Genomic DNA, 21,162 nt, shown 5'->3' on the forward strand with positions numbered 1-21,162 from the left:
TGAGTTTCAAGTTAATGAAAGCAATGCATCAAAGACAAGAAGCTGAACAAATGATTCTGAATAAAAATAATGTAGTAGAGTGGTGTTCTGCCTCTTTCTAAATTGCCCTCAAATTGCAATGATATTGAATATATTTGCTGTTGAAAATTATTCACCTTTGAAATAAATGATTTGTGGGTTATACAGGAACAATGTATGTTACTCTGGTTTAAATACACACTGATGGGGAGGCACTATTATTTTATATTCTGCCATTAGAGTGCAAGCTCAGAACGCACAAACAGTCTAGATGAGCTGTGACTATAAGATTTACAGAGGGAAAGCAACAGAGGAGTTGAAAGGCCATGAAGTGTTTGTCATACAGATTGGGATGAAACATCCTCCCTCAACTATGAGAATGAATACTCACCAAATAGTGTTGCCATTGTCATGTCCCTCATGGTCTGTGTATAACTGTGGAAAAGCACTTTGCTGATCAGCTTTAAGCATGTTATGTTTCTTTCTATGTGGCTGCCTCATGGTTGACGTGCAGCCAGCCTACCTGGGCTCATTTCCTGCTGGAACAGCTTGGGATGGTGGGTCTTGCACTCTCACAGAATCACAGAATCATTTAGGTTAGAAAAGACCTCTGAGATCATCAAGTCCAACCTTTGACTTGTCAACTAGACTATGGCACTAACTGCCATGTCCAGGTGTTTCTTGAACACCTCCAGGGATAGTGACTCCACCACTTTCCTGAGCAGTCCACTCCAATGTTTAACAACCATTTCCATGAAGAAATTCCTCCTGATGTTCCGCCTGAGCCTCCTCTAGTGCAGCTTGAGGCTATGACCTCTTGTCCTGTCTCTAGTTGCCTGAGAGAAGAGGCTAGTACACCTTGCTACAGCCTCCCTTGGGGTAGTTCTGGAGAGTGATGAGTCACCCTGAGCGTTTCTTCTCCAGGATAAACAGCCCCAGCTCCCTCAGCCACTCCCCATAGGACTTACCCTCTAGACCCTTCACCGGCTTCTTTGCTCTTCACTTCAGCACCTCAATGTCCTTCTTGCAGTGAGGGGCTCAGAACTGGACACAGGACTAGAGGTGTGGCCTCACCAGTGCTGAGTTAAGGGGGACAATCACTGCCCTGGTCCTGCTGGCTGCAGTGTTTCTGATACAGGCCAGGATGTCATTTGCCTTCTTGGCCACCTGGGCACACTGCTGGCTCATGTTCAGCCACTGTCAACCAGCACTCCCAGGTCCTTTTCTGACAGGCAGCTGTCCAGCCCCTCTCCTCTAGCCTGTAGCACTGCCTGGGATAGTTGTGGCCAAAGGGCAGGACCTGGCACCTGGCCCTGTTGAACCTCACACCGTTGCTCTCAGTCAATCGATCCATGGCCAGAGCCTCTATTCACTGGAAAGGTACTATAGTATAGCCTTGTTTCGCAGCAAGGGAACTGTAGTATGCAGAGGGAAAGTTATTTGTCCTCTGTCATAGATCTGAGATGGGAAGAACAGCTTCCCAAGCCTCATAGCAGTGCTTCTGAGGCACAGAAGCTTTTGATCAACCTAAATAAGGTGGTGGTATAAGAGAATTAAACCAGCTGAAACAAACTTCTCCCAGGAAGGACATGGGAACATGACAGCCTCTGGCTCACATGCTAGTGTCTGACCTGCTACCAGAGCAGGGCAGATCTCTGCTGCCTTTTCCTCATTGCTCCTGGAGAAATTACAATTTAGCCCTATTCTTAGTGGGGATTAATTTTCAGTGTGGTGAATTTACCAATGAATTTACGAGAAGTTAATTTGTATTTAGGAAGAAATCATGTCAATTCAAATGTGTCCAATTAATTGTTGATGGCATTGGTGTGGCTATTAGATACAAAACTCACATTGCTTTTGGGGTTAGTGAGGGAACACATCCTGATCAGATTAGTGGCTGGAGAGAACACCATCCCCTGGATAGTCAAATTTTGAAAGAAAAGTATACTTAATTAGCATATTTTAATAGCTAATTGACTGTGAAATACTTTTAAAGAAACATAGCTAGAGCCTGGGGTAGGACTCTCCTCTGCCCAGTACATCTGAGGGGGAGGCACAAATGAACTTTTGAGCCATCATTGCTATATCAGCTGTGATTGTTGGGCCAACACGTACCTTCTGATGCTGGAATGTAAATCATCAGGGCCCCGATCCTGCTGTAACGTGTGTTGGCACCGCACTCCATTCAGGCAGCATGCAAACAACACAGAGTTGAAACAGTGACCTCGCCAGTTCTCTGCTCTCTGTCCCTCTTGCAGCTCTTTGGAGAGCTGCTACCTAAATGTACTTAGCAGTTGTGCTGATTGCAGCAGTACCCACACCAGAGCTTTCTGAAGTGAGGAAGCAATGACCTGTGTTATCAGTGTCCTGAAACACAGCATATCTGCAACACTGCAAGGCACAGCACTGTTTGTTCTCTTAGAACATGGCACAGGATGAACATGAACAAAGGTTTTAAAAGAAACAACATTTTAAAACAGGCCTTTGTATCTTACTCTGTGTGTTTTCTAAGATCATGACGATGGACAGATACTTGTGTTTAGATGCTCTGCTTTGCTGCCTATAGAAACCTTGTCTGGGTTGACTACTCCACAGCAGTAAAGATATATAAGCTGTTACGGATTGAGATAGACAGCAAATGATTTCATAAGCCACCAAACATTAAGCTGCATTTTTAAAAATGCTGTGTTAGAATATGGACAAGCAGAAAGAGAAGGAGGGATATTTTTAGTCCCTGAATATTTAGTTTGGCAAATGTATGTTCCTTAACATGCAGTTTCCCAGGTTTGGGTTGCCCTTTTTACGAAGGCTTCACTGATAGAGTTAATATTTAGAAAGAGAATCCTGCTGCAATTCTCACATTCCCCCAAATACCTCAACCATTATCTTTGTCACCTTTTCCAGACTTGTAGAGACACAAGAATCAAAGGCAAAGATAACTACCAGAATACAGATACTCAGTCGGCATAAATGATTTCTCTCTTAATTGGAGTTGGCATTTCAGAGCCAGAACACAACTGTCTGCGAATACGGAAGCAAACTCAGTGCTGTTTTAGTGCATGGATGACAGGACACGGCCCTCCCTGGGACCTCCCTGGTCAAAAGACTCCCCAAACCCTCCCAGCTGCACTGACCACCCTGCCCACGGCCACCCCGAGCAGCACTGCTGTGACTGTGTGCCCTGGGGGCAGCAAAGGCCGGCTGTTCAGCACCTCCTCACCCCCTGGCACTGACAATGGGCAGACCCCTAAGGGAAAGTTCCATCAAGCTCCAGGCTTGTCAGAGTATCTATTTTCTTGTTTCTCTGTATTCTACTTTGGTTGTTATTAATGAAATAAGAGGTGGGCCTCATTCCCTTTCCCTTCCTTTGCCCACGCACATTAATTTAAATGCAAATTCACACAGAAAGATCAAAATTAATTATACTTTCTGCAGCAGGCTACATGGAAAATTGAAATGCACAGAGTTGGCTTTTCCCTTTTCTCTTTTTTTCATTTTTTCTGGAAGAGCAAAGGAAAAACAATGTACCAAAAATACTGAAATATGCATGTAAATGTTGAATGCTTGCTTGCTTTTATTTTCTCATGCTTTTTGCTTGTCTGAATTTCCACAGTTGCTTTCAGTTGCAGGCTGTTTCGGAAGGAATATTGAAAGGTTAATCTGCTAGTGACATAAATTGACCTGTAAATGACAAATAATATTCTGTTTACCAGTAATAAGAATCAATCTTAATTAAGAAAAACTATGCTGACTCTTAAGAAATTTGTCCATCATTGCCTGATCAGAATATAGCTGAAGTCTGAGATTTTTTATTTTATTTTTTTTTCAGTGGGAAATAAAGGCATAGGGAGAGACGAGTGTTCTATTTTTCAAGGAGTTAAGGCATTTATATAAGTTTTTTTCACTGAAAATGCAGCCAGGTAAATTTGTTACCCAAGGTGCAGTGCAGAGTCTTGGAGAGTGCTGGGCACAGTCACAGCAGCTTAACTGCTCCCAGGAACAAACATATGGAGAGGGCTATGCTGTTTGCCAGATCCTGGGCAAGGAAAGCAAAAAACTGACACTTTTTTTAAAGGAAGTGGGTGCAGGCATTGTATGCAATGTGTTATAGAGCCATTAGGTATGCTCTGGGAAACCTGCTGGAGTGGGCTCTGTGGGGCTTCAGTGGAGGCACCAGGGGGGCAGTTACATGACTTATGTAGGTCTCAGATTCTAAGGCCAATGAGAACAATCGAATGAAGAGCTAAACCAGAAGCATTTAACCAGGCATTTAGTCAGGCTGGGGCTTACTTGCTTAGTAGTCTGTGGGAAGCATGTGCTGTCCTGCCTCTAGGCCAGATCCTGTCCTTAACCCTGTCGGTCTTAGCCAATGTCTGGAGACATCAGTTCAGCCAGCTCACTGCTTGCTCTCCCTCTCCAAGCACTATGGTTGTAGGTAGATGAATTCAGGTATTGCAAAAACCAGAAGAAAGAAATGGATGCTTATGATCAAATAGCTCATTTTTCAAATTCCACATGCCATTAGGAAAGAACTTTTTTGTGTCCCCATAGCAACTAGAGTTCAAGGTGCCTTTGTAAAACACATGGCCAGAGATCTTCCCTGGAAAGCTTACAAATGAAACAAATGAGAGAAAATACTAAGGGAAAAAAGCTGACAAAGAAAAGGGATTTATCCCTGGCTACAGAGCCATTAAAAACAACATCCATTTGGGTACTCTGCTGCGATTTTACTGAACAGGACACACTGGATCTGGATCTGCTCTTTGCACTAATTTCCCATAAAAACATGGATCTAGTTCAAGATCTTGCTACTGCTCTTTAAATATTCTGATACACCTCTCAACAGTCTTCTACAAGAAAACAAAGCCTAGCTGAATGATTCTGGATCCAGCAAGTGCCTTCCCAAGGTCAGCCCATTGCCTTAAAGACTAAGAAATTGATGGAAGCAGCGTACAATTGGTAGCCTGACCTTGCGAGCCCAGCTGGCCTCAGGAGTTCAGTACAGTGCTAGGCCAGTACAGCTGAGTGTACTTGGAGGGGGCCTGACTAGAGGGGGTCTCTGCACTAGCCCTGAAAAATAGACCCAGGTGATTTTGTTGGTGTTTAGTGGGTCAAAGCAACAAAACATCTGTTGATCTGCATCCAAAGAGGGCCTTTGGAGTGGGGCCATGTGAAGAGATGCCAGTGCCCCGCTTGCCCCAGACTTGCTGCTGAGAGCTGCAATTCTTCAAGTGGGCTGGTTGTTCAGATTGCAGTACTCAGCAGCTGTCATTTATTACAGTGGGGGCAAACACAGTAAATAATCACTTCAGATACTTTCTCTCTTGATCTTTTGGCCAAGCTCAGTTTTACTGTGGTTTCTTAGGTGTGCTTTGCTTTCTGCCATCATGCTCAGGAATCACTCAAGTGCAGTGTTAGCACAATAAATCTCACAGCCTTTTCTTCCAAATAAAAGCAGAAAGCAGTAGCTTCTAGTCATTTCACCATCCTGCTTTCCTGCTGGCAGCTCAGTGGAGCAAGGGTATGCAAACTTCAGCCCAGGCTGAATTGTTAGCATGGTGATATCTCTATCCCTGTTTTCTCAGAAGTGTTCCTGAGAACACTCAGACATGCTGGCTGAAACCAAGAGAAACAACACTATGACCACTGTTTGTTTAAGGTCAGGGACATGGAACAGCTGTATTTGTTTAGCATTTGCTTGTCAAGGAAAGACCTCAGCAAGTTTTCAGATAATCTGTCTGTCTCTATATTTTATGCACAAACCTGCCATCCCCACACATACTTGAATCTTTCCAGCAATCTCTTCTTATTGCTACATAGATATCAAAATTGCCATCTGGTTAAGGTGGTGGAATGCATTTCAGCCGTGCTCAGTTCACATAAGCAAGTGCTGTTACATTTCTCAGCTCATGTGTAACATTTTGTGATCAGATCAGGGAGATTGCTGCTGCAGTGGTTCCTTGGAATTTCCTCTTATTTCTGCAAATTTAAACAACATACTGCTGATGATTGATTATAGTAATTTTGTTGTTCATATCATCCTATTCATATCACAGCAGGTATTGCTTGTAATTATTAAGGCTATTTGTTATTAGAGATGCATGGGCAGTGAAATACAATGAGAAGCAAACAATTTAACTGGTAATAAAATTAGCTGATCATGGAAAGTCAATCTGCTAATTATCTCCAAATTGTGTGTGTCAGTTCTGTTTTGCATTTCTTAGACTCCTTGCTCCCCAGTGAAAAGCTTTTGCAGAAGAATTCTAAAGAACAAACTGAATTCCCCATCAAGAGAGGTTTTCATCATGTTACACCTTTGTTCTCATACAGGTTCACATAATTTCATATTTTGTGACAAATAGGCATTTTATTGTGTAATTTACTGCACTAATAGTGCACTAATTTTTTATAGAAGATTCTTCATAAAACAATAAAAATTAGGCTGATTCCTTCAATTTCATAACTAGTGGAAAGTACTCAGCACTTGAATTTCATAGTTGTTAAATTTTCAAAACATCTTGTGATATTTAAGTGGTGGAGCACACATTAAGGTCAGTTTGAGCCACATGGATAGTAAGTACCTTTGGACACTTTCAAAAACTGCATATAGGCTTTTCTAACTGTCCTTGGTTCCTGGGATTGTCAGTCGAATAATTTACTGAGATTCTAGTATACATGCAGTGAAAAAACAAATCATATGGGCAGCAGGACCAGTACAACTTGGTTTTCTGTGCATTTTTGCATAGTGGTATTGGCAGCTGGCTATGGCACTGAGGCTTTTATTTTAATTAGTATTTGTATGGTGTTTGACAGCACTACATCTCTTTTTTATGTCCAGCATTAATAGGTCATTTCATAGTTGGGTGTGGGAAAATTAAAGGTGGCTATCAGATTTTATGTATCTGTCAGTTTGCTAATATTTTAATTTCTGTTTTAAATATGGGCAGGTAAAACAACCAACCCAACTAAGATTAAATATTATTTCTCATATCCGTTTATTAAAACAAATTATTAAAAGTAAACATTGAGTCATTTTACAAGAAAATATCATTCTCTGTTGAAAAATTATGATGCCTTAAATATAATAGAGTTAAGATATAATACTGGGTAAATAGAGCTGTGGTTTGAACGATCATGGCCATTCTTATTTTCTGGAGAGTCTATATCTACTTTTCCAAGTCAAAACCAGTCTGGAATGTGAGCTGAAATGTTATCTTTACAATTTTGTACCAAGTGTGAAATATATATTCCAACCCATAACCCTGTATAAGGGAGCTGAACAGCTCTGCTAATCACAAGGAATCTACAGAGACTGTGACCTACTAAGTACCATGTGGCTGAGCTCTGATGCACCATCCCAACGTCAGAAAGTAAATAGCAATACATGCTTGGTCTTAGATGCAACAGGAGTTACAGGATAAACTTCAGTCACCCTTTGCCTTGGATTGTCATTAATCTCAGTAGGAGGCAACAATGGAAAATGTTAATAAGAAAAAAATGTGAATTAAACACCAAAACAACCCTGTGAAAGAGAAACTCTTCAACTTTAAATTGGAAGCAAGGGGAGTTCTGCCAGGTGTGGGAATGCAGAGAGGCCTTCAAGGGCTGTGCACAGCTGCAGCTGTGCCTCTGCCTTCAGCCAGTGCTTGTTTACTCTGTCTGGGAGCAGGCACTCTCCACATGCACTTTCGAACTCCTGCTGATGGCAGGTGAAGCTAATCTGTCAGACAGTACTGGCTCTAGATATCCAAGAGAGCCATCAACCCCTTGTTCTGACAGGCAGTAGCAAGAATTAATACAAGCGATAATTAGTTACTCTGTTTGACTTCTTTTCACTATTTAAAGAGAGCTTTTCTCCTATAGGAATGAGATGAATATGTGTCTGTCAGAGTCAGGCTGTATTGGAATGACTTCTCACATTGCCAAGTAGCAACACAGAGCTGTCCTAGTGGGATCTCTGGAGGATCCCTGTGGAAAATAGTCACCGGAGGAAGGCAAGTAAATGGTGACAAGTGAGGCCAGGGGCCCTTTGGCTGACCGCCATCAAGTGGTGAGCAGGATGCCTAGGAATGTCTGGGGCTTCCTATCTGAAATGAGTCTTATCAAGCTGGGAGAGCAGACTCCTTGTGGAGGTCACACTTCTCCCCCGAAAGCAACGCTGGTTTTTGCAGGACCCTGGGCAGCTAAGACTTGGGAACAGCCTTGATATTCTGCTGCTAGTAAAGACCGAGAGTGGGAAACTTTTGTGTTCAGACTCAAACCGACATAGAAATGTGTTTTGATTCTGTCTCCCCCTCTGTTTAGCATTTCCACTTGACATTAGCTAGTGTCCCCCAATCCCACAGTAAGAGATGGGAAGGAACAGATAACTCCAGGTCACTCCAGCAAAATACACACAGCATGCCAAGCATGGTCTGGAAACCAGAGAGACACTTTGGTGTGATAACAAGGTCACTGCAGACAAGCAATGGCAAAGGCACACTTCTATCTAAATCTTTGAGTATGTTTGAACATAATGGTGTACTGAGGCTAAAGGACTGGAAATGTGGGATGACGTGCTTAAACGCACAACCTCTGTTTGCCCTTGTGAAGATTATGAGCCATACCTAAAAGCACATCGCCACAGGATCAGGTAAATTGACTTTTATTGAAACATACTGTAATATGAAGGGGGGAAGATTCCAATTTAACACAAATACATTGCATTTCAGGCTCCCAAATAACTATTGATATCTGCTGTCCTGGAGCAAATCATATCTTCCTTGACAAGTCAGACAGCTGCTCCTTCTCTATCTTCCCTTTGTTATCTTTAATAGCCATGGATTGTTGTGGTACCTTCAAAAAAATATTTGCGACTGACTTGACGGATGTTTCACCTCCTGCTATTAGCCCTGGTTCATGGGTTCATCTAATGCCTGTTCTTGCTGACGAAAGACCAAGTGCTTTTGAAATGAGAGTGTACTGGATGTCACTGCGCAGTGCACACTTTGTACATGTCCTCTTCCCCTCCAGCTGGCAGCTGCTGGGTGAACAAGCTCTCCAGCTATCTTGATTATCCTGACATAAGTTATGGTAGAAGCAACCTCCAGAGCTCGTCTGGTCCAGGTTCCATCTCAGAGCAAGGCCAACTTTCTAGTCCTGTAAGACTGCTCATGGTCATCCCCAGCTGAGGCCTGACTATTGCCAGGGAAGTAGATCCCACAGCTTCTCAGGGCAAATGTTCCCACGTTTGATCACAGTCACTGTGAAAAATTTTTTTCCATTTGTTGAAGATATGGAAATATTGGTATCTTAAATACAGGATCACTAAGAATTGTAAGATAGGTCTAAAGAAAACCATGGCTATATTTGACCAATTTCACTCAGACTTTGAAATGAAAAGACAAAGCAAGTCTAATAACACCAGGGTTGTGGGTTTGATACCTGTACAGGCCATTCACTTAAGAGCTGGACTTGATAATCCTTGTGGATCCCCTCCAACTCAGAATATTCTGTGATTCTATAATTCCTTCAGGCTATCAACTGTCCTCAGGTGTGTCAAAGGAAATGAAGGCAAATGTGGTAGAAATGGATGAGGGTGGTAATACTGCAGCAGTTCCTTTGCCTTCCTCTGACAGTCTTTGCTGCCCACAAATCTCAGTCAACACCATGGGCTGTGTAAGGTCTCCCCAGACTGCCTCAGATCAGACCAGAAATGTGCCAGGTCAGCCCTAAAATCCTTCAACAGCAAACTGAAGGTTGTGAATGGGTTAAGCAAAGTTACGTGTCTTTGTGATGCAAAGGAGGAGTGTTTATTTTGTCCATTCATCAGCCAGCTGTAGAGGCACTACAGGCACTACAAAGAGCTGGCCAAGTTAACAATTTGAACTGTACCAGTTAGACCAAACTGGTCCAAAATCATCAAAGGGCATCCAAGAACCACTGCCAAGGGCTATCGTGCATTTGGGGGTGACCTTTAGTGCATTTAAAAAACTACTTTTAGGTAACATCCTTAAGTTGAGGAAGTTATGGAAGTTATACATAACTCAGTATTAGCTACCCATTTTCCTCTACTTTTTGTATCTTTATTTCCCTGATTAATCCATGATTAAGAATGAATACAAGCTGCATATCCCTAGTCAGGTTTTATATTCCTGAATGGGAAACATCACCCCCTTTGGACCAGACTGTAGCACAAGCACCATTTTAGAAGGAGGGACAAGGCTGACACATTTAGTACTGAGTTTTGGCAAATCTGATAATAAACAGGGTCCTCTTTATACTTCCCAGTGGTGCACATACAGGTCTATTTTTCATGTGCTGATGGAGCATTCAGCACTGAGACTGACCCTTACAACACTTAAGAAGGGAGAAGGGACTTATGCTCTAATATTAAGTGTTCCTCCAGCTCTCTTGTATTCTCCTTGTAGAGCTAAGACTGAAAGAAAGGTGGGGTTTTTCTCCATCTCACATTTGTAGCTATCAGCTGAAAAAAAACCCAACTGAGAGAAATTTAGATCCTTCACCATGAAATTAACAGCCACGCTTTGTGATTGGAACAGGTCCCCAGTGGTACCCTTCCCGTGTTGGCCTGCAACTAGAACGCAGTAAGTATTCATATGGTTGAATACAGCCACCTAATGTATTACTAATCCTCTGGCAGATTCTCCTTCTAACAGTATTGCTCTCTCTATACGTGTTATTGGGTGAACTGTTAGCACATTTTCATTAACGGATATCAATTTTTAACTTATTAGTCTTCTCATTAATAAAGGAATCTAATGTTTTTCATAATGTTTCAGGATACAGTATATGATCAAATAAGGAAGACAAGGCAGTTTTAAACCCATTTGCTCACTTCTCTCACTCAATGCATGATCTATTTTAATACTTGCTTACAGCCTCATCAGAAGATGCAGCTGCCTGCAGGAGGCAGCCTCTTTTTTTGTGCCAGTACATAAGTTCTTGGTGGACATGGCAGTGGGAGATAAGGCTGCCACGGGCTGTGTGGTATTTGGTCTGTGGACATGTTGAATTTCAAAGCCATAAAAAATGAGGGCTCAGCAGCTGATGGAATTTAGCATCCTTGCTGATGTAAACAGTCAACAAATGAATTGAAAGAGAGACGCAACGCATAAAGCAGAAAAGAGCAAAGATGTGTTGCAGCCATGACAACATCCCAAGCCAGTGGCTGTTGGAGTTTCCTAATATCCAGCTCCCTGCCCCCACAGAACAAAAGAGAAACAGATATTGCCATTTTATCTCTCTGTCTGTACAATCTAGGTCCATTAGGACCTAGGGGAGGTTTATGTTAGATATTAGAAAAAATTTCTTCACAGAGAGTGTGGTCAGACATTGGAATGGGCTGCCCAGGGAAGTGGTGGATTCTCCATCCCTGGAGATTTTTAAAAAGAGACTGGATGTGGCACTGAGTGCCATGGTCTAGTAACCGCAGCGGTAGTGGATCAAGGGTTGGACTTGATGATCTTGAAGGTCCCTTCCAACCTGGCTGATTCAATGATTCTATGATTCCATGACTGGAAGCAGATGCCTCAGAATGCTGGGAAAAATAATGTAGTGCTCACATACACCTGGTCTGCCTAGGTCAGAGCTTACAAAGAAATCTTGAACAGTGGGCCTTTGCCCAAGAAGTTGCATTCATCATGAAGTGCCACCTATTGTGAAATAGCCTGACGATGTGAATGTTTCAGCAAAATACTTCAGTGAGGGCGATGCTGCATAACATCGACTTTGCCATTAGTCTTGCAAGACAGAACAAAGAGTGCTCTACGGAGTTGTCTGTGTGATTGCTTGGCATGTCTCTAATGGGTTAGATTAACAGAGATAGCATCATACAATTGCCATGCATTGCTGCCCAGTGTCATGTCAGCCTGATGCTTTTGTTAAAATGAGATGAGAATAACTCTCACAGAAGTGCTCTAAGTTGTTAACCTGGAGAATAAGTACCACATCACCAAAATAAATCACAATACAAGCTGGGCCGACACCTGGGCCATTATCAGGGCAGTCTATGCATTGTGCTGAATCTCTGAGAGGATACCTGTTGTTCATGCCATCTCCCCTTCCTTTTTTGTCATTGCAGATGGGCCCTTTTTGAAGGATTCAATTAACATTCAAAGTCTTGCTGTTTCCTCCATCATTACACTGTATTTTACAGACCTGGGTCAGCAGGTCGGTTGGACCACAGTAAGTATGTCCTTGTAACAATCAACAGGATATTTCTTAATGTACAATGTGTTTTAGCATCAAATTACTCCAACTTCCCCAGCCAGTCTTTCCCTATGTAAAATGGTGTAATTACTTATCAGCAGTCAAAACAGAATTAAATGAGCAGTGAGCTAAATTATCAATATGCTAACTCTGGCATCCAATTAAAGATTAGAAGGTGGACATAAAAATATTGCCTGAGAAAAAAAATCAATTTTAAAAAACAGTTTTAGCTTATCTAGGGTTTATATGCCTGTGCAGAACCTGTAGCCAAATATATTAATTTGCTGCAAGACTCCTCAGCTTTGAAAGTGGAAGGATATTAAAAAGAAAAAATGGATTTCTAGTAATCCTGTTACTAATGTGGAAAAATTATTGGATGAAAATGTCTTTCTCTTTGTTCACCCAAAGCACAGTTCTGATAGAGAGGTTAAGGATTCCAGGCAGAAGATGTCCAGCCAGGCTCAGGAGTCACAACTTTTGAATCTCTTTCTAAAACAAAAGTATTTGCCATGAGCAACAATATCTGTATTATGCTCTAGGTAGGCATGGTCTCAGTCTGACTTCAGTTATTTTCCTGTAAGTAACTTTCAGAATACAGTATATGATCAATATGAAGACCACAGTTGGAAGGTCAAGGTGGTGGGAGAGAGGCAGCACATTCCACTCAAATGGGGTTGTGGGGAACTCTAACCTTACAGGCTCCTCTGGGAAAGGAAGAAGAGAAGGATTCAATGCATTCACAGCCCAAAGACAGAAGACAGTAGAAGTATTTGAAAAGACAGTGAAGGAATGGGAAATGAAGAGACTTTTCCAGTGTCCTGCATCAGGCATATGTGGTGGAGCTGAAAGTAGTTTCACTACTAGACTGACCCAGCTTTTGCTGTAGTTTGCATGTACTGCACTACCTGGGGTAAGACATAGCCCATATCTGTATATTGGGTAATGAGACTCTCAATTTCTGCAGTGAGAAACATGAGTAAGACTGAACTACTGTTTCTGAAAGCCATTAAAACACTGACAAGACTATTCATAGCAATGGAAAACATACCACCAGTTGCTTTCAATTCCTTTAATGAAGCAAGTGAGTTTTCCCTAACTGGCATCATGGCTGTTGGCCAACTTATTAAATTCTTAGCTCAGGCAGCACACAGATCCCACCCTGCTCATGCAGGGGGACCACAAGACCCACTGACAATCCACTGTCCTTCCTTGGCAGTGCCTATATGGATGAAGCTTGTGAGCGTCAGATCTTTGAGCAGCTCACAGGTGATAGTTCCTGTTCATCTCTCCAACAGGTCACTATGGGCTAGGAAGCATTACTACAAGACACTTGGAGTAAGCATGCTAATTTACAGTTCCTTATCTCTTGGAAGGTACACTCAAAGTGTTACTGCCTGAGCTGCCCTTGACCTTGGGATGTCAGCCTCTGGATCAGTTCTGTAAGGTCATATATCCATCTCACCTGCTCAAGCTCACCTACATTTCCCCTCTCCAAGGAAGCAGATTGCCCTGATCAGCACAAATTCTGACAGGCTTTAGCCCCTTTGAAGAAGAACATGACCTATATCCATCCTTCCCAGTTCCAATAGGACCCAAATCCCCAGGTGGTGACAGGCAGTTTACTTCAGTGGAGCTATAGCCTTTGACACCTACCTGTTTCAGTGGAGGTCTGCGAGTTGCCAAGGCTTTGCCCCACCCTGATTAATAGCCTACTGGGGCCACACTGATTAATGCCAGTCCTGTTTCCCCCCTGAATCCATCCCACCACTTCTCAACCATGGAATTTCCTTGCCAAGCAAAATTGTGATTACTGCAGCTTTCTGTTTGCTACAATTAAGTAATCTGCAAAAACCTTATTTATTCTCTCTTTTCCTGGTGGTTTATGTAGCCTAAGACAGTAACATAACTAAAGCTTAATATCCCATTATAAATAGTGCAGTTATGACCAGGAGTTGATACTGCAGGCAGTGGCATTTTTTTTATGATTTAATCTGCATGCAAAAAGTTGACTCCATGAGTTTCTGAATATTCATGTTATCCCATTCTGCTTCATATTCCAAATTGTCTCCATTCTTAGTGAAAGAAATCTTCTTCCTAGCCACATCATTTAAACAGCCAGGAGATTTTTATGTTATAACTAGTCTGTAATAAGAGAGAAAAAGTTCATAGAAGATTGTATTCTAACAATAGCAATTAAGAATGCATTTGTACACAGTATGTGTAGTTTTACTGCCATTTTTACTATGCTTAGAGCTCCCATTCTCCCATCCCCCTTGATACTCTATCAGATTTATGCATACAGAGAGGGATGTTTCTGATTTAAAGGGTTGACATTTAAATAAACAAGGCGCCGAATGAAAATATTCTTATCTTGTCAGCAAAAGGATAGCTAAGGTACAAAGGGCCACATTCAGCTCTGGGCTCCAAAAATAGATACAGAAGCACATGGAGACATGCTGGTGGCTCCAGAGGTCAATGCTTTGGGCATGGATCTCTCTAGGGGAACGCTAATCACAGAGGTGGGTCTTCTGGGGCTCTGTCACCTCATTGGAGATCACACTTGAGGATCAAGAACACTAAGACCCCCAATGCTGGGGATTTACAGCTAGACAATGACTTGTGGTTTTTAAAAGGGGAAAATAGTACTGACCTCCACCACTACCTCCTGGGAACAGAGCCCTTTCCAAGAGAGTGGTAAAATAAAAGGTCTATTCCCAGACAGAATTTGGGTCTCGATAAGTCTAGGAGCAGTCTTCTGAATCAAGAAACCTCAGCTTCCCTTTTGGAGCACCCACAGTCTCTGATTTACAGTCCTTGTCACGCTCCACCTTGGTGGCTCAAGAGTTTGCTGTCTCGTCTACTTAGGTCCTCCGTGAGAGGCTGACACTTTGTAGGAAGGATGTTCCCTCCTTTTCCTCGACCTTCTTAAAACAGGGTGCACAATGATCAAAATATTTTTGGTGTTTTGTGCTGTGAAAGGCCAGACATCCCCTGGGCTCAGGTTGCTCCACAGCTTTGAGATTGGTTGACCAGTCTTCAGCAACTACTAGTGACTGTGTTTCTCTGATGGAGAAGAGAGGACAAACTGGGGTGAGGGATTTGCAGTGCTCTGCTACTGGAATAATTATTTGTCACTCTCTTTTGAGAATGTGATCCTTTTCTGGGATAATTTCAGTAGATATCTAGCCTCAGTTGGCTCTTTTAGAAGAAAGGAGACCCTCAGGGCTGATTTGCAGAACACAATTCAGGGACAAAACAAAACCTGTTTCTTAGTATCATCGATTTTGTTAGAACTCTCGCTCTACTCTGCCTTATTTATATCAAATATTTCCAGAAACACATAATTTACTTCTGCACAAGACTTACCAATTCCTTTACCCTACCTGGAGGGTCTAGTTGAGGTTTGCTGACTGATGTTGCAGAGATACTGATGGGATATGAGTTTACAGATCTTTTCTATAAGGCCTTGCAAATATTTTACCCCAGGGGTGCTTGAAATTCCTACCACTGGAGTGATGGGTTGTATTTTTAACCTCTGTTCAATTTTGGGCCTAAGCATGTTTGACAGACACCTCTTTTTATACATTGCAATGCAGCATAGCAAAATACATGGCTGGTGTTTTATTACTAATAATGCACACTGCTGCTGTAGTCAAAAGGAAGAAAAAACTCCATTCTTCATCCTCAAATTCGCACTTCTGCTAAAGCCTTCCTCATTTGAGCAGTGATTGCAATTTCTGATTTATCAGCTTCTGTTGTCCTGTTGCCACCTGGGCCGGCTACCAGAAGCATCCAAATAGAACTAAGAAAACAGTACAGAATTGTAGAAAATATATTTTACCTACAAGTCTGTGAATTTCAGAAGATTAACCCTGAAACACAGTACTTCAGCAAATATTTTTTGTAACTTTGATTTCAGATTAGGGACTGCTTAAACACTTTGACTCTTGAGGGCCTTAAAATAGTACGGCTGGCAGCAGAACTGCTCCATTTCAAATTTCCCAATGAAAAAAACTCTGCTCAATTTAGCAATGTGGAGACTAATACTTATTTAAACCCAAGAGCATCTTTGAAGTCTGAAACCCCACATTTTTTGCTAATTAATCTGTTCCCTCCTGGCTGGCAGGCAAATTTATCACCAAGTTAGACATTGTGGAAAATGAACAGGAAGCCAAGAGATCTATGTTTGAAGCTGTGTGATTATGTATAGCAGGTACACACAGTGGGGAAGTGCAATAATGAGATGTGCCTGTTCTCTCAAGGGGAAGGCAGTGTTTCAGTCACCGTGGTTCTCTTCTCTTACTCACACAGTGCCAGTGTGCCAAAGTTTTTCTGTCCTGTGGGTGTGGGTGGGTGGTGAATATGGGAGGAGCAGTTTTTTTCTGACTGTCAAACACAGTGAGTTGGTCCTGTAAATGTGGAACAATCCCATGAAGTCTGTGGGATGACTGTGATAGGAAGCAATTTGCATATGGATGGGTTTGGAAAAGAGGCAGCCAAACTGCTGCAGACTCATTTTCTCCACCTTCTCTATAATGAGGTCAGCTTTGTGCTCCCCATGGGGAACAACTTAAGATATTTTCCCTAATTTGTGAACAGAAGAAGAGACTTCAGTAAAGGTTTATAACCTGTCAATGGAATATAAAAGTACAGACAATTACAATAGAAAAAAAAGAGAGGATCTGAGAAATCTGAAGGAGTGTGAGGACTGGGAGTCCCAGAAAACTAGTGAGCCAGTATAAAGATGATAAATGTAAGAAAACTGATATGATCATAGTTTAGAAAGGAATTTGAGATCCAGGTAAGAGAGGGAACTGAGGATCTATAGGATGTATCAGAGAATGTCACTGACTATAATTCTCAGCAGATAAGTATGAGGGTTTGCATATTTTGTGGCCAATTCACGGTTAGTTGTGGGAATAGGACCCTACAAATTGAATAACACTTTAAGGGAATAGTGGGTACCTGAAAAAACTTTGCAGCAGTGCCAAGTAAACAGAACATGTGATTCTGTGTAAATCTGTGGGTGGCTTAAGAATGGCTACAACAAAGTGCCAAAGAGAGAAAAATCCCCAACTGGTTTTTCATTGCTAAACCTCTTGGATCAATAGATAATTTGCTCATAGAAGATGATTGTCAGGAAAAAAAGAACTCACTATTTCCTCGACAGCACCTTTTCCAACTCCAATTACTTGTAATTCAAAGCACCTCTATTTTACAGCTAACAGTTTGTACTTGGCAGAGGTTTGTTTCTGCTTGAACACACAGTAAGTGTTGCTCTACCTTGGTACAGCTGGCCGAGTCTTGAGCTGATCCCAGTCAAAAGCCATGGACTTTCGAAACACTGTGACCTTTCACAAAGGCAAACTACACACACAAAATTGGTCTTATTTTTCATTTAATTAAGTCTAATATTTTTCAACCTCCAGGATTATCAGGAGAGAACAGCTTGCATTTGCCTGATTTCTTGCCATGTTTTTATATTGTTTGTGCCTTTGCTTGGGCCACATATACTTTTGGCTTTTTGTTACTGCCCAGTGAGAGCATGAAGTCAACAGATAAGGGAAGGGGAGACCTCTGAAACTGCCCAGCTGGCTGATTTGGATTCCTCAGATGCTGCTTCTAATAATGCAAACCGTGCTGCAACAATTTCTCTTGGTCTCAGCAACAAAAGCCACTAGCTCATGATGAACCATGTCAGTAGGTCCATTTTTCGGGTGCCAAAGGGAATTAGGGAGCTACTAGAAAAATTAATTTTGAGGGGTGAATGTTTTAGTTGCCATTGAGCACAGCAGGCTGAAAGAACGTATGCCTAAGTGTTTATTGGAATACCCTTGAGTTTTTACCACTTCCAGTGCAAAAAGAAGGTAGAGGGAATTCACAAAGCATAAACAGAACAAGCTGTTTCTTTCAGTTATGCACAACCTTATGCTTAAACCCTTCCTGCTACTTAAGGAACAAAGAGCTACTTGATGTATTCCGCTGATAAGTGTAGATGCTTTCCTGATTGTATTCACAGTAACTAAGGAGGTTGACATTTTGTCAATCTATGCAAATTTTAGCAGTTCTAGTCCTTCTAGAATGTGTAAATCTGGCAAAATTATTTTATATGGGGAATTTTGACCAACCCCATAGAGTGTAAGGAGACCACAAAGAGGAGAGTGAACCATAGAGTGAAGCAGTGTTCAAGAGAGTGAACCAGAGACTGAACCAGTGTTTGAGAGGCCCTTTTGTCATTCTTTGTCCACCTTTGTCTGATGCCCTTGACAAGTCACTGAATTTCTCTGTATTTCATTTCCCAGATCTGTGGCAAGAAAATAACAGTATTTTTCTCTTTCCAAAGTGCTTTGAGGCTTCTGGATGAAAAGCACTCTGAAGAACTAGATGAGGTTATTTATAATAACCAGGTGTTAAAAAGCACTATTTCATTTATGTATCTAAATAGCAGATGATAAATCTACATTTTAAAATGATGCACATTATATGGCAGATTTCAAAATGCTGTCGAAGCCCTGTAAAGGTTTGGCAGCACATCTGAACTCACATTGGTGTTTGGTTACAAACAGAACTTGAGTGTTTTGCTGAATATTCATAAGTACAAACATATACAACACGCATACATATGTGTACATAAGAACAACATTCATTATTTTGCAGTAATTTTCCATTTTGAGTAAGAAACATGAAATGGCTTGTGGTCTCAGGGAAGAATTTTGACCATAGTATGAAGTGGTCTGATGCCAAGGTTTCAGACAGCTCAGTCTTTAGAAAAGAGACAGGAGGAAGCTGGGATTTCACCTCCCTTTTTCCACAGAGCAAGCATAGGTCTGACTCAGGGACAAACAGGGTCCATCACTGTTCACTCCCCAGCTGTCCTGAGTCAGCTGCAATTTGCCTATAAAATCCTACAGCAAATCCATCCCTATTTCTGGTATTTGCAGTAAACATTGAGCTGCAGCCTGAAATACTCATAGACACCAAGTCACTGTAGAGTCTACCCAGACAAGGGAAGTTTCAGGTGCCCCTGCATGCACTATTTAAGTTTTGCAGAATGGATTACATGAGAACTGGAACAAAAAGTCATTGAATATTCAAGAAGCCCTTAAGAATTGTATTATCTGAGACAAAATTGCTGTTGCCATGGATTTTTACAAACATGAAAATATGAAACTTTTACAAAGGTGAAGATTTAGAGATGGTGCTAAAAGTATGCCATTATCATCCCCAGGTAACAGTATGGCTTTTAATGAGGTAACAAAGCGTATGAAGCAGAAATTAGTCTAGAAATTAATAACGTTTCTTAATGATCATTAGCTCAAGAGTACTTAGGGCTGGGATTGTAAAAGGAGTCTAAGGTAGTTAGATGTTAAGTTTAATGTGATCTGGGGACTTGGGCGGATTCAACTGCCTGATCTCTTGGGTTTCCCCGAAGCTGTGCTCTGTACACTCACACATAGTAATGGTCTGTTTGTTTGATATCAGTAGATTCTCCTCTTTGTGCTGTATGTACTGCCTCAGTCTGACCTTGGCTCAGACCTGCATCTAGTGCCTTTGTCTCATATTTATCAGAGAAACTAAGCCCTGTCCATTAGATAATTTATAAACTACAGCTGCTTTTCCATCAGAGTTACCCAGGACATGCTTGAGCTGTTTTGTATCTCTTGCTGTGCTGAGAGCTACAGACAGTGACCCAAAGTCATTGTCCTGGTTGAGGGTATTATCCTCATCCTGCACTCTCTGCCTCCCTCCTTGAACCCAGACATCCCATGGACAGCGGAAGAGAAAACATCACAACCAGTACCAATGAACTAGGAAACTCCCCCTACATGGCATGGAAAGAGCTGCAGGAAGGGATCAGTGTGGAAGAGGCTGTTCGGCCTTTCCTCAGCTCTGCTGCTTGTCATAAATGAGATAATGTGAGACTATGCCAAGAGGCAATAAGATAGGGTGTGTTGTGTGATATTACAGAAAGGGCATGTCATAAACATTACAGAGAGGAATTAGCTGATGCCCTCGTGAAGATACAAATATGTGGGCTGTTCATTTATGAAGATTCTGTTGGAATTTTTTCAGATTCCCTCCTCTCCATTGCCTCTGTTTATAGCTTCCTTTTGTCCTTTTCTGCCTTTTTGCAACCAGTACACACGGTACTATTAACCAAATCAAAATCCTTTCCATACCCTTCAGTAGACCTGTTGGGGTAATGTCAGCTACCCCTACCAGCCAAAAAATCACCTCACCTTCCCTCAAATAACTTTGAAAAACTCTTTTCACCTCTGCTCCATTCGTGCCTCCCTAAATAAACCCTCTGCCCTATATGGTCTGGGATTTTAATTCTTGACCTGGCTGTAACTCAGTTCAGCAAGATGTTACTGGCATGATCAGCTGAACAGAGATAAAAGAAGCAGGTACAATCTGGCTCATGTAAGATGAGATGCCTTGCTGGTTTGCAGATTAGCTATTGTGTACTGTTTTACCATTTTACCATTTGTCCCATCTTCTCTTCAACGACGGAAAATCCTATCTTTGCTCTCTTTTGGCTCGTTTCAGATCTCAGTTTTGTTGTTTATGTAGTAGATATTTCCAGTTTATGTGTTACTGACTCAGATCCCCGTGGACCTGATTGATAATTGAGAAAGTTAAAGAACCTTGAGTTTATCACCCTGTATGGAGCTCATGTTTGTGAGAGTTTTGACTCAAGAATACTTTGATTCAAGAACACTTTCTCTATGCTACTGAGAATGAGAGGTATATAGAGTATATAATGCCAGACAGTGGAGAGGAGAGAAGGAAGGTAAGAGAACTGGACACTCTGCATGCTACGAAATAAACTGTGCAGATGTGGAAAAAAGATCCTCTTTTCTCTCTTCAGAGAGTTAATGATAAGCCCAAAAGTTAAATTCTATTGACCTATGCTCACTGTTACAGAAACAT

At 41.7% G+C, this 21,162-nt stretch overlaps 1 protein-coding gene across 2 annotated transcripts in view; it reads left to right on the top strand.

The window, feature by feature from the left end:
• Positions 1-21,162, top strand: part of TECRL (trans-2,3-enoyl-CoA reductase like) — a 62,525-nt gene that overhangs the window by 23,858 nt on the left and 17,505 nt on the right. The window contains exons 3-4 of one of the 2 annotated variants that reach the window (XM_018084211.2): positions 10,560-10,604; positions 12,101-12,204. In XM_018084211.2, coding sequence (XP_017939700.1) covers positions 10,560-10,604; positions 12,101-12,204 — 149 coding nt within the window. The remainder of the gene's footprint in view (positions 1-10,559; positions 10,605-12,100; positions 12,205-21,162) is intronic. The other variant, XM_029963119.1, reaches the window with a different exon arrangement.

This window comes from Manacus vitellinus, unplaced genomic scaffold (genome assembly GCF_001715985.3).
Source record: "Manacus vitellinus isolate BGI_N305 unplaced genomic scaffold, ASM171598v3 scaffold_0_pilon, whole genome shotgun sequence".
Lineage (NCBI taxonomy): Eukaryota > Metazoa > Chordata > Aves > Passeriformes > Pipridae > Manacus > Manacus vitellinus.